Below are 12,745 nucleotides of genomic sequence, written 5' to 3'. Positions count from 1 at the left end.
AACTCCACTTCTCTAGTCTCAGTCTCTTCATCTATAAAATGGGAATAATTTTACCTATTTGTTTTATAGGTTTATAATTTACCTATATCTAATTTACACAGCTGTTGTTAGATTCAAATGAAATAATTATATTAAGTTACTATTGCAAATCTTAAAGCCTTGTGTGCATTTGTATTATTATTGGAGAATTAACATGGAATAGTGGATAGGGAGCTGACCTTGAAGCTAGGAAGGTCTGGGCTCAGGACCCACCTGTGACATTCTTGGCTATGTGTCCCTGTGCAAATTACTTAACCTCTCTCTGCCCCAGGCACTGATCTGCATTGGTAGAGAAAGTCCCCAGGCTAGAGCTCCCTATTCCAAGGGAGGAATCACAGCTTCAGTCTCATCCTTTACTCATAGAGGTATAATTTTGCTACGTTAAAAATAAATAGTATCCACTTATTTGAGAGGCATCATGGAAAAACAGGTAAAGAACTGACCTCAGAAATAAAAAAAACAACAATGGGTTCAAATCCTGCTTTGTACACATCCTGACTGAGCAACCTGGGCCATTACTTAGTCTCTAAATGCTGTGCGCAGCCCTCAAAGACTAGAATTGTGCCAATCTTCATTGGCAGAGAATGTTGACTCACTCATAGTTCTTCTTGCCAATGCAATCACAGATCTGGTCCAAAATATGATTCTTGCCTCCCTTGAGGGAGGCAGTATGGCATAATGGATAGAGAACTAACCTTGATGCCAACAGGACCTGGGTTTGAGTCTTACCTCTGACACATTTTGGCCGTGTGACTCAGGACAAGTCAATTTAACCAGAAAAATACTAGGCTGAAAACTAGACTAGAAAATACAGAAAAAAAAAGTGCTGACCCGCATTGGGAGAGGGAGTCTCCTCACCTTTCTTGTACAGATTAAATCATGGGTCTCGTCCTTATTACTTACAAGCAATGCCTTCATATCTGTGCAGATACAAATGTACAGGTATGGGTGAGTACCTACAAAAAAAGGACACATGAACAGGTGTGTTATTTACCTGTGTGAGAGAGGGATGTATAAACACGTTGGAGAATGTTGGAACTCGAACGGGCTAGTGTGTCGGGAGAGACTAGGGAGAGGGTAAAGGAATACAGAGCTCTCAGCAAGGACAAAGCTGGGAACTAGGCTTTTGAAGGAGGGGTTAAGGCCTCTCCATTACAGGAACTGAGACTATGTGTACTAAAATATGTGTGCCTAGAAGGGAAGGTACATATGTGAATCCATGTACTATGTATGAATTGGACCAAAGTCTCTTCATCTGAAAAATAAAAAAAGAGAAAGAGAGAGATCTTAATTCTGCCATCTTTTCTCTTTCCCCATAGCCACATTGAGAACCAGAAGGATCTGAAGCATCTGAGCCTTGCTGACCTGAGTGTCCTGAGAGAGCTGAGGAATCTGTGAGGGGAGGGGATGGAACGGGAGGGAAGGAAGGGTTGGGGCTCCAGAGAGAGGGGCTGGGGGTGCGGGACCAGTCAGGGAGCAGACAGGAGGAGCTGGAGAGTCGAGAAAGAGCATCAGGCATCCTCTGGGTGGGACTAACCCCGATTTGTTTCCTACAGCACCATTGTACACAGTGGTCTCCGATCGGTAGCCCCAGATGCCTTTCGATTCACCCCTCGGCTGAGCCGACTGTGAGTACCAGCATACCTAGGTCCTTCTGTAAGGGAGTCTTGAAGAAGGACTCCTGGGGACTCTTAACGGGCCTTCAGCTCTGAGTGGAAAAGGGCAGAGGGATCATCCTGACAGCGTGAACACCCAAATCAGAGTCCTGAGATTCCCTAGCTCCTCTAGCCCCTTCCTCCGCTTTTGTTCTGAATGACTCTGCTAGGAGGTCCCTCTTCTTCGTACTCTTCAGAGATGGAAATCTCTGAAACTCTCCCCCACTTACCCAATCAGTTGCACATCTTTGTTGAATTCCCGTTTTCCTGCTTTGAGCTGTGGCGTCAGCTCCCAAGTGGGTTCTTCCAACCATTTCTCTTCTTTAGGAGCTAATTGGGTCTCCAGGTTAGGGGAGGAGAAAGAGGTAGAGAGAGGTGTCCTGGACTCCCGTGCTGGGAATCTCTGTCTCCCCAGCCCCTGCCCTTGGCCTTCCAAATGGGAAAAGTGTCATTTAAGCCCCAAGGTATACGTGAGGGGTGGTCACAGAAAATCTCTCTCATTGTATCTAACTTGTACCATTATCTTTCCCCTTCTGTAAGAAAGGAGATCAGGGGTAAGAGAGTTCCACTGGTATCCCTGTAAAGAAATGGTCCAAGTGGGAAGGGGGCAACACCTGAAGCTGAGACCCAGACCATTTTTCAGAGGTGTTTCTTAACAAGGAGCATAGTCTGAGGATAGAGATACTGATACGTCTTCTGATTTGAAATATCAGAGATATCTCAAGAAGCTGCACGGAGGAAGGTCTAGACTTCAGCCATCCCCCTTCTTACCTAGGACATTCTCTGTAGATTCTTCCCCTCTCCTGTAAGGCTGTGTGTGTGTGTGTGTGTGTGTGTGTGTGTGTGTGTGTGCGTGCTGTTTTCCCAGCCCTGAACTTCCTCTAAAGTTTCAGAGGCTTTGAAGGGAGGCATCATAAGATCTGTCTTATCCCCCCCCTTTACAGGACTGAGCATCAGACAGGTGGAGAGAAGGGGTTGGGGGATGGGACAAGACTCTCAGAAGCAGAGGGACCAAGACCAAGGAAGGGAGGGATATGTACTTTGAGGGAGGCTGATTCCAGTCTGCAAGAATGCTTCAAGTTACGTAGTGCAAAGGTTTTTTTTTTTGGGGGGGGGGTGAAGACTTAGATGTTCTCTCTCTTTTCCCCTCCCCATCTGGTCCCTGACAGTGGGGTGGGGGGAAGGAGGAGTACAGATGGACCCCCTCCTGTCCACTCCCCAGCTGTGGCCTTAGCACTTTGCCAGCTGGGGCTAGGTGGGGGAGGGGGAGCCGGCTGTTCCCTCAGATCCCCCCTCCCCTGGGGGTCTAGGGGAGGGAGTGAAGGGGGGTTTAACCCTTGTGGTGCTGGTCAGAAGGGCAGGAATCTCCTAACACAGAAATGATTTCTTAAGTGCCTGAGTTTGGGGTATGGTAGACAGGGTGGGGGGAAGGTGTCCAAGAGCAGTCAGGTGTTAAATTCTACATTTAGAGAAGGCTGAGAAGGGAAACTAGGAGTAAGGCTTGTTTCTCTCCTACAGGAATCTTTCTTCCAATGCACTGAACTCACTCTCTTGGAAAACTGTTCAGGGCCTTTCTCTGCAGGAACTGTAAGTACCAGGGCTTGTATAGGAGCATATCCGAAGGAGGCTATATGTAAATGTATGTGTGGGGAGTGGTTTGGGAGGTGTTGCTCACTAGATGGGATTTATTTTGTGTGTGATTATGAGTTTGTGACTGCAGGTATGGCCCAGTGAGGGGCCTGGGTTTGGGTGCTGAATGCTGGGTGTTGACAAGTGGGACTGCCTGTAGCCACCCAGTGACAGTGACCCTCCAGGTGGGGGTCTCTGTGACTTGCTGTGTGGTTCCCAAATTACTGGTAGTATCATGTACACAGGATGGAGAGCTACCACTCCTGAGAGTCTTCCTTCTCAGGACTGGAGGGTGATTGGGTAGTTCATTTACAATGAATAAATTTTCCCTAAACATCTATTGTGAGCAGTATTCTGGGCTAGGGCTAGGTGCTTCAGAGATCAAAATGTTTAGATAAAGCATGATCCCTATTGTGTAAGATGTAAGAGGCTGAGATACCACCTGAGAAATTTTTTTTCTTTTATTTGATGATTTCACTGGCATAGGAATGAGGAAACTCAAGCAGATCAGAGAATAATCTGCTCTGAAACAGTGTTTTTTAAAAAAATTCAATTTAATTTTATTTTTAGGTTCAAATTCTCTCCCTCTCACCTCCACTGAGAAAAAAAAGAACAAAATTCCTGTTAGAAACATGTATACTATACTCAATCAAAACAAATTTCTGCATTGGTAATGCCCCAAATAATCTATATCTCAGTCTGCACTCTGAATCCCTCACTCCATGTCAGGAGATGGGCAGCATGTGTAATTTATAATCTTAAAAATCCATTAGAGGGGCAGTTAGGTGGCCCAGTGAACAGAACACCAGCCATGGAGTCAGGAAGACCTGGGTTCAAATCCAACCTCAGACACAACACAAAAACTAGCTGTGTGACCTTGGGCAAGTCATTTAATCCCAATTGTCCTACCTTCCTCCTCCAAAAAAACCAAAAAAAACTGCATTAGAGGATAAGCTCCCTGAGGGCAAGGACTGTCTTTTGCCTCTTTTTGTATCCCCAAAGCTTAGCATAGTGCCTGGCACTAGGAAGGTTCTTAATAAATGTTTACTGACTGACTGATTAAAGAATCTCCTGGGGATACAAATTTTTTTTTTTGCTTTTTTGGAGGGCAATTAGGGTTAAGAGACTTGCCCAAGGTCACACAGCTAGTTTTTGTGTTAAGTGTCTGAGGCCGGATTTGAACTCAGGTCCGTGCTCTATTCACTGTGCCACCTAGCTGCCCCCAGGGGATACAAATTTTAAAAAATGAAATAGTTCTTGCCCTCAAGGAGCTTGCATTCAATTGGGGGATGACGGGAATGACAACATGTACATATTTAAGTATGTATACAAAGCTAATACAATGAAAAGTCATTAAACTTCTCATGTGCAGGAAGTTGACCCTGAGCTGAGCTTTGAAGGATATTAGGGATTCTCTGAGGTAGAGGCATGGGAAGAGATGGGGGGCGTGTTGTGTATGAGGAACAGTGGGAAGGTCAGTTTGGATGGGACATAGTGTGCATGAATCAATCAGCCAATGAATTAACCTTTATTAAGCACCTACTATGAGCCAAGCACTGGGGACAAAAAAAGAAAGAGGCAAAAGATAAACCCTGTACTCAAAGAGCTTATAATGTAATGAGGAGACAACATATAGATAAATATGAACAAATAAGCTATATACAGGATAGAGAGAAAATAATTACCAGAGGGAAGACATAAGAATTAAGAGGGGGTGGGAAAGGCTTTCAGTAGAAGATGAGATTTTAGTTGGGATTTAAAGGAAGTCAGATTTTAATTCTTCTTTATAATGTGACTAATGTGAAAATGTGCTTAATATGAATGTATATGTAGAACCTATATCAGATTGCACTTTGTCTTGGGGAGTGGGGAGGAGAGGGAGGGAAGAAAATTTAAAACTCAAATTTCTATAGAAGTGAATAGAGCACTGGCCTTGGAGTCAGGAGGACCTGAGTTCAAATCCTACCTCAGACATTTATTTAGCTGGGAGACCCTGGGAAGTCACAACCTTCCTGGGCTCCAGTTTCCTCGTCTATAAAAAAGGCAATGGTATCTATAGCACTTACCGGTTTGTGATGAGGATCAAAGGAGGTAAAACCTTAAACCTTAAAGTGCAATATTTTGTTCTTGTTCAGTTGTTTTAGTCATACCCAAATGTCTGATTCCATTTGGGATTTTCTTGGCAAAGATATTGCAGTGATTTGCCATTTCCTTCTCAGGTTCATTTTACAAATGAGGAAACTGGGGCAAACTGGGTTAAGTGACTTGCCCACGGTCACACAGCTAGGAAGCGTATGAGGCTGGATTTGAACTCAGGAAGTTGAGTTTGCCTGACTTCAAGCCCTGGGCTCTATCCGCTGTGCCACCTAGCTGTCCATAAGTTTGATATAAATGCTAGCTATTATGATTATTGTATTGTGTTCCCCTCAAACTCCCTTTTCTCCCTTCTTCATCTCACTTCACTCAGATGTCTTCGTCCAGTATGTCCTCCTTTACTCCTGTCTCAAACGAAGAGGACCCTTCTCTTTGCCAAGGCACATCCCTCTATGTGCACCCTTGGTCTTGTCCATGCATCTTTTCTCACTGATTGTCCTAACCATCATCTCCACTTTCTAATCTTCAATCTCTCCCTCTCTGCCAATCCTTTCTCTGCTACCTACCAACATACCTATGTCTCTCCCATCCTTAAAAAAAATAAACTAAACAAACCTTCCCTTGACTTGTTCATCCCTATTAACTATCCTCTTATAGATTTTCTCCCTTTCATGACTAAACTCTTTGAAAAAGCCTTCACAATCTGTGCCTCCACTTCCTTTCCTCTCATTTGATTCTAAATGTGCAGCTATCCAACTTCCATCCTCACCATTTAACTGAAATTACACTCTTGAAAATTACCAGGGGTCAATTAATTGTCAATTTTGGGGGGGATGGGGGGAGATCAGCTCAGTGGTGCAGGGGATAGAGAACCATCCCTAGAGTCAGGAGGACCTAAGTTCAAATCCAGCCTCAAACACTTCCTAGCTGTGTGATCCTGGGCAAGTCATTTCACCCCAATTGCCTCTAAAAAACAAAAAACGGAAACCCAAATCTAATGACCTTTTCTCAGTGCTCATCTTTCTTGACCATCTCCCTGTGGATATTCTTTCCTCTCCTGATTTTGCGACTCTGCTTTCTCCTGGTTCTCCTCCTACCTATCTGACTGCTTCTTCTCAGTCTCCTTTGATGGATCATCCTTCAGGTAATATATAAGCACGGCCATCTAACTGTAGGTGACCTTCGAGGCCTGAGTCTTCTCTTTTCCCTCCATGATCTCATTTGGTGACCTTATCACCTCCCATGAGCTTAATTACCATCTCTATGCAGATGATTCCCAAATCGATCTATGCAGTCCTAGCTCCAGCCCTATGTTACCGACTGCCTTTTGGACCTCTAGAACTGGATGTCCCATAGGTGTCTCAAACACCAGAATATCCAAAACAGAACTTATCTTTCCCCCACACCTTCCCTCTTTCCAACTGTCCTGTTACTCTTGAGATTGTTGCCATCCTCACAGTCACTTAGGCTCACAACCTCAAGTGTTGGTCTTGACTCCTTACTCACTCTCATCCTACATAGCCAATCCATTATCAAATCCTATCATTTTTACCTTCACAAGGTCTCTCATATATACCCCTTTCTCTCAGCTACAGCCCTATTTCAGGCCCTCATCACCTCTTGCCAGGATTAGCAAGGGGGCTTCTCATTGACCTCCCTGCCCTCAAGTCTCTCCCCCAAGCCAGCCTTCTTTTTTCTGGAGGCAATTGAGGTTAAGTGACTTCCCCAGGGTCACACAGCTAATAAGTGTCTAAGGTCAGATTTTAACTCAGGTCCTTCTAACTCCAGGGATGGTACTTTATTCATTGAGCCACCTTGCTGCCCCCAAGCTGTCCTTCACTCAGCTGCCAAAGTGATTTTCCTAAAACACAGATCACGCCCCTCCCCTGCTCAATAAATTACAATGGCTCCATATTGTCTCAGGGATAAAATATAAGATCTTTTGTTTATCATCTAAAACCCTTCACAACCTGGACCCTTTTCCTGCCTTTTCAGTCTTATACTTTGTGCCCCTCTGTTGGACTCTGTGTTTCAACTGCCCTTGATGTTCCAGGCACAGGACATTCTTTCTCCCAAGTTCATGTCTTTGTATTGACTGCTTTCCCTTCTCACCTCTACCTCACCTGTCCAGTGCCTTTCCTCTGAGATTCCAATTACACTGTATAGCTTGCGTGCACATAGTGATCTGCATGTTGTATCCTGCATTAAGATGTGAGCTTCTGATGGCAAATTCCATACTTTCTGCCTCTCTTCGTATCCTCAGGGCCTGGTACATAGTAAAAAATGCTTAGTGCTTGTTAACTGATTCTCAGACTTCATACAAGTGGTCTTCCATGTCTGGAATACACTCCATCACCTCAGCCTATTAGAATATTTCAGAGCCTAACTCAGGTGCCACCTCTGCCATAAGGCCTTTCCCAACACCACCACCGATTATTAGCACTCTCTCTCTCTCTCTCTCTCTTTTTTTTTTTTGCCTTTTGGAGGGCAATTGGGGTTAAGTAACTTACTCAAGGTTACACGGCTAGTTTTTTGGTGTGGGTGTTAAGTGTCTGAGGCTGGAACCGAACTCAGGTCCTCCTGACTCCACGGCTGGGCTTTACTTACTGCTCCACCTAGCCGCCCCCACTCTTTGTCTCTTGAAACCACTTTCTCTTTACTTTGAATATAAATTATATTTACTTCCTTCTGTGCCTGTTGCTTCCTCCAGGAGAATGTAAGCTCTTTGAGGGCAAAGACTGTTTTCTTTTTGTTTCTGAATCCTCGATGACTTGCACAGTGTCTTGTATATAGTAAATACTTTAAAATGTTTGTTGAATTGATGAAAGGGTTTAGAAATGAAGCTGCATCTTATACATTTTGGTGTGTTGTCTCTTTGTCATTTTCTTTGATGAAATTATCTAGTTTTGTTCTTTGACCCACCAATTCTTTAGGGTTAATACATTTAATCTCCAATTAATTTTAATTATTTCTTAAAAGCGCTTTATCAAATATTTTTAATTTCATTGTGGTCAGTAAAGGATGTGTTTAATATTTCTGCTTTTCTTCATTTATTCATGAGGTTTTTATGCCCTAATACATGCTCCATTTTTGTAAAGGTGCTATATACAGCTGAGAAATATATATACCCCGTTCAATTTTCATTTAGTAATCACCAGAGATCTATCAGATATAGATGTGCTAATGTGCTTAGCACAGTACCTGCCACATAATAGATGCTTAACAATGCTTTTTGACTTGACTTTTCTCACATTATGTTCAGGTTCTTAAATATATTTCTTTTCCTTTTTCCTTTTTGTTAGATTTCTCTAAATCTGAAAGAAGTACATTGAGAACTCTCACTATTATAGTTTTACTATTTTTCCTTATAACTAACTTAACTTTTAAGTATTTAGATGTTATACCATTTGGTGCATGTGTGTTAAGTATTGCTATTATGACGTCTTTAAGTATCATGTGGTTTCCTTGTTTATCTCTTTTAACCAAGTATCTTTGTTTTTGTTTTGTCTGAAGCCCTGATTGCTGCCCCAATTTTTTTTGATTGTAGCTTAAGCATAATAGATTTTATTCTAGCCCCTTTTGACTCAGTTTGAATCTTTATGTTTCAAGTGTGTGTCTTGTAAAAAAAAAAATAAGCATTGGATTTTGCTTTTTAATCCATTCTACTATCTTCTGTTTTATGAGTGAGTTCATTGAATGTAATAAATATGCAGTGATGTATGCCTCTTCAATGAATCCTCATGCTTTCTCTCTTAGGGTTCTGACTGGAAACCCCCTAAACTGTTCCTGTGCCCTTCAATGGCTGCAGCACTGGGAGGACAAAGGGCTGGCCAAACTGGGGTTTCCGTGCCAGGGTCCTTCTGCTGTCATAACCAATGACAGCTGTGGTAGGTGGAATTGGAGCAGAGGAATGAGTCTCTGGGGTTGGTTGGATGGACAGTGTCTAGGCTTGGGGGGCACCATTGGTGCTAAGGAGATAGGTTCTATGATTAAGGAGGTCAGCCACTGCTCAGGGGTAAGAGGGCAGGCTTGGACCCTACATCTGATGATCTTTCTTTTCTCTGTACTAGGAGTGCCCCTGCTGAAGATTGAGCCATTCAATACCACAGTGGATATAGGTGACAATGTGACACTGCATTGTCAGGCAGAGAGCCAAGGCCATAGTTGGACTGGCTGGAATACTGAAGAACTGTCTGAGTTTGCCACTGTGATGGTAAGAGATAGAAACAAAGAAAGCACCAAGAAATAGAAAGAGAAACAGAGATACCCAAAGAGGCACACAAAAAAGGAGACACTCAGATGCCAAACATTGACAGTGGGGTGGAGACAGAGGCATGGAGATAAATGCTGAGAGAATGAAAAGAGAACCCCTCCATACCCTGGAACCCAGTCAAACTGTGCTAAATGCTAGGGAAACAAAAAGACCATGTCCTTGGGGGACCTTCCCATGGGTGGCAGAACAGAAGAGGGTGGAGAACACTCATCTACACCACAGCATCCCCAGCCTCATCTCTAGGTGTTCTTCCTGTATCCTAAATGATGGGAAGGGTAAGAAACAGCCAAGATAGAAGGTGACTCCTAGGCTTCCTTGACCCATCCCTTGTATCCCCATCCCTAATAGGACTTACAGTGTCCTGGTGCAGGAAGAAACTCTATTTACTCCCAGGGTGAATGAGTCCAACAGGAAGAGCATAATTGGGAGGAAACAGAGTATAGCAGAAAGCACAATGGCTTGAGAGTAAAAAGACCCATGTGCAAATACAGTTGCTACCTGGGAGACCTTGGGCAAGTTGATTCAATCTGTCTTGACTTCAGTTTTCTCATTTGCAAAATGAAAGGGTAGACTAGATTGTCTCAATCAGCCTTAAACCCATGTTCCTGTGAGGAATTATAAGAATAATTGTATTCTAAAGAATTATAATGATAATTTGCATTTGTATAGTGCTCAATAGTTCAACAAGACTCTTTTATGTGTTATTTCATAGGAAGATACAGTCAGTGAAGCAGTGGGAAGAGCACCAAATATAGTCAGAAGTCACGAGTTCAAATCCTGACACTTGTCATTTACTGGCAATGTGACAAATCACTTTACTTTTTTGAGCCTCAGTTTCCCCATATGTAAAACTGGAATAATAATGCTTGTAAACTTTCCTGATAGGGTAGTTGAAGGGAAGGTGCTTTGTTAGCCTTAAAGCACTATGAAAATATCTGTTAATTTTTCTTGATTCTTATAAAAGTCCTGTGAGGCAGGTTATTGCTCAGTCATTTCAATTGTGCCTGACTCTTTGTGACCACACCTGGGGTTTTCTTGGCAAAGATACTGGAGTGGTTTGCTATTTCCTTCTCCAGCTCTTTTTACAGATGGGGAAACTGAGGCAAACAGGGTTAAAATGATGATATGACTTATCCAGGGTCACACAACTAGTGTGTGTCTGAGGTTGGATTTGAACTCAGGTCTTCCTGACTCTATCCACCATACCACCTAGCTGGGAGGCAGGTATATCAGAGTAAATAATTCTCATTTTTATAAATGAGGAAGCTAAGAGGGGTACAGTGATCTGCCTGAGGTTTCATAGCTAGATTTTGAAGGAGTCAAGTTTGAATTCACTGGCGCAGGAGAATTTGGAGTAAGAGGATCTGGATTCTATTCCCAAGTCTTTGTGACTTGGTCAAGTCACTTAAACAGTCTAGATCTCAGTTTTCTCATCTATAAAATGAGGGGAGGATTTGGACCAGATTGGGAGGGGATTCAAACCCTGTCTCAACTGCTTAGTACCTATGTGACCTTGGACAAGTCATATCATTGGCATCATCATCATCATCACAATGACAATAATCATAGATAAATAGCATTTATATGGTCCTTCAGGGTTTACAAAGAACTTTCCAAACATCTCATTTGATCTTTACAACAATCCTGGGAGGTAGATGCTATTATTATTCCCATTTTATAGTTGAAAAAAATTGAGGCAGACAGAGGTTAAGTGACTTGCCCAGGGTCACATAGCTAATAAGTAACTGATTCAGGATTTGAACTGAATCTTCCTGAATCCAGATCCAGAGTTCTTATCTGTAAAATGAGTGCTTGCACTTCTGGGCTTCTGAGGTCCCTTTCAGGTCTGTATCTGTGATCCTTTAACCTCTAAGGTCCCTGTCTAGTTCCAGGTCTAAATCTTTGATCCTATAAATTCACATTTCTGAGTTCAAAGTCAGCCCTTGAATTCCCCAGCCAAGGCTCCTTCCGCTATACCTTGTGATTTCTCTCATTTGTATTACACATTACAAAGCACTGGTTTTTCTTTCTTATTCCTGTAGCTGTAGGATTCATGACCAGGTCTTGCTTTTAACAGTCTCAGGACCATAGAATGAAGAAATTGAGGTACAAAGGACAGAAGTGGGCTCTAGCCACCATCCTTGGGGACTGTTATTATTCTTCACTGGCATCTGACCCAAATATTCTGTCCTCAAGTTTTGGGCACTTATCCTAGGTCTGATTTCTCTTCCCAAGGATCCATCTTCCTCTCCAGTCAACCATAGGATCATAGATTTGGAATTGGAAGAGACTTCAGAGGTCATTTATTCCAACTGATTCATTTTGACATTTCAGGAAACTGAGGATCAAAGAGGTCAGTTGACTTTCCCATGGTTATATAGGTAGTCAGGATCCAGTCTTGGTTCTAGATTAATCTCTAGAGTAATTTATCGTTCATGGTACCATTCTATCATTGCCTCTTTACCTTTCCATTCCACAAAATGATAAGATCTCAGAATTGAAATAGTACACTGGTAAATATTTAACAAGCAGCCCTCTGGGGGAAAAAAAAGGTGCTAACAATATACTTTTAATTTTATTTTGCATTATTAACATTTTCTCTATAATTTTCTAGACAATAAAGTAGTAAATTAAGCTGTAATTCGTAGCTTTACTGATTTCTGAGGTATAAATGCTCATGCTAAAATTTAACAATTGGCGCTTGTGAGCTAGTGTGAACTGATTCCAGCACACCCCTGGTTGACAGGGGCCCCAGAGATCATGTAGTACAACTCATATTTTAGGAAAAAACCCTTTTTGTAACATCTCTGACCAATGGTCCTTAACCCTTAGTGTAAAGATTTACATTGAGGGGCAAGCCACTACCTGCCCTTCCACTTTAAGATAACTCCATAATGGTTAGAAAATTAAGGTTTTTCAGGGTGGCTAGGTAGTGCAGTGAATAGAGCACTGACCCTGGAGTCAGGAGGACCTGGGTTCGGATCTGGCCTCAGACAGTTAACACACAAAAAACTAGCCATGTGACCGTGGCCAAGTCACTTAACCGCAATTGCCC

The 12,745-nt window shown here is 42.7% G+C and overlaps 1 protein-coding gene across 1 annotated transcript in view; it reads left to right on the top strand.

Moving 5' to 3' along the window:
- NTRK1 (neurotrophic receptor tyrosine kinase 1) overlaps positions 1-12,745 on the top strand; it is a 35,332-nt gene that overhangs the window by 3,753 nt on the left and 18,834 nt on the right. Inside the window, exons 2-6 of the mRNA XM_069107556.1 lie at positions 1,359-1,433; positions 1,596-1,667; positions 3,213-3,281; positions 9,174-9,304; positions 9,488-9,630. Of these exons, the coding sequence (XP_068963657.1) occupies positions 1,359-1,433; positions 1,596-1,667; positions 3,213-3,281; positions 9,174-9,304; positions 9,488-9,630 (490 nt within the window). The remainder of the gene's footprint in view (positions 1-1,358; positions 1,434-1,595; positions 1,668-3,212; positions 3,282-9,173; positions 9,305-9,487; positions 9,631-12,745) is intronic.

The sequence above is a fragment of the Petaurus breviceps genome, unplaced genomic scaffold (genome assembly GCF_028583685.1).
Source record: "Petaurus breviceps papuanus isolate PSGF00001 unplaced genomic scaffold, PetGlider_PUasm1.0 90165, whole genome shotgun sequence".
Lineage (NCBI taxonomy): Eukaryota > Metazoa > Chordata > Mammalia > Diprotodontia > Petauridae > Petaurus > Petaurus breviceps.
This window is presented reverse-complemented; position numbering and strand designations above follow the sequence as displayed.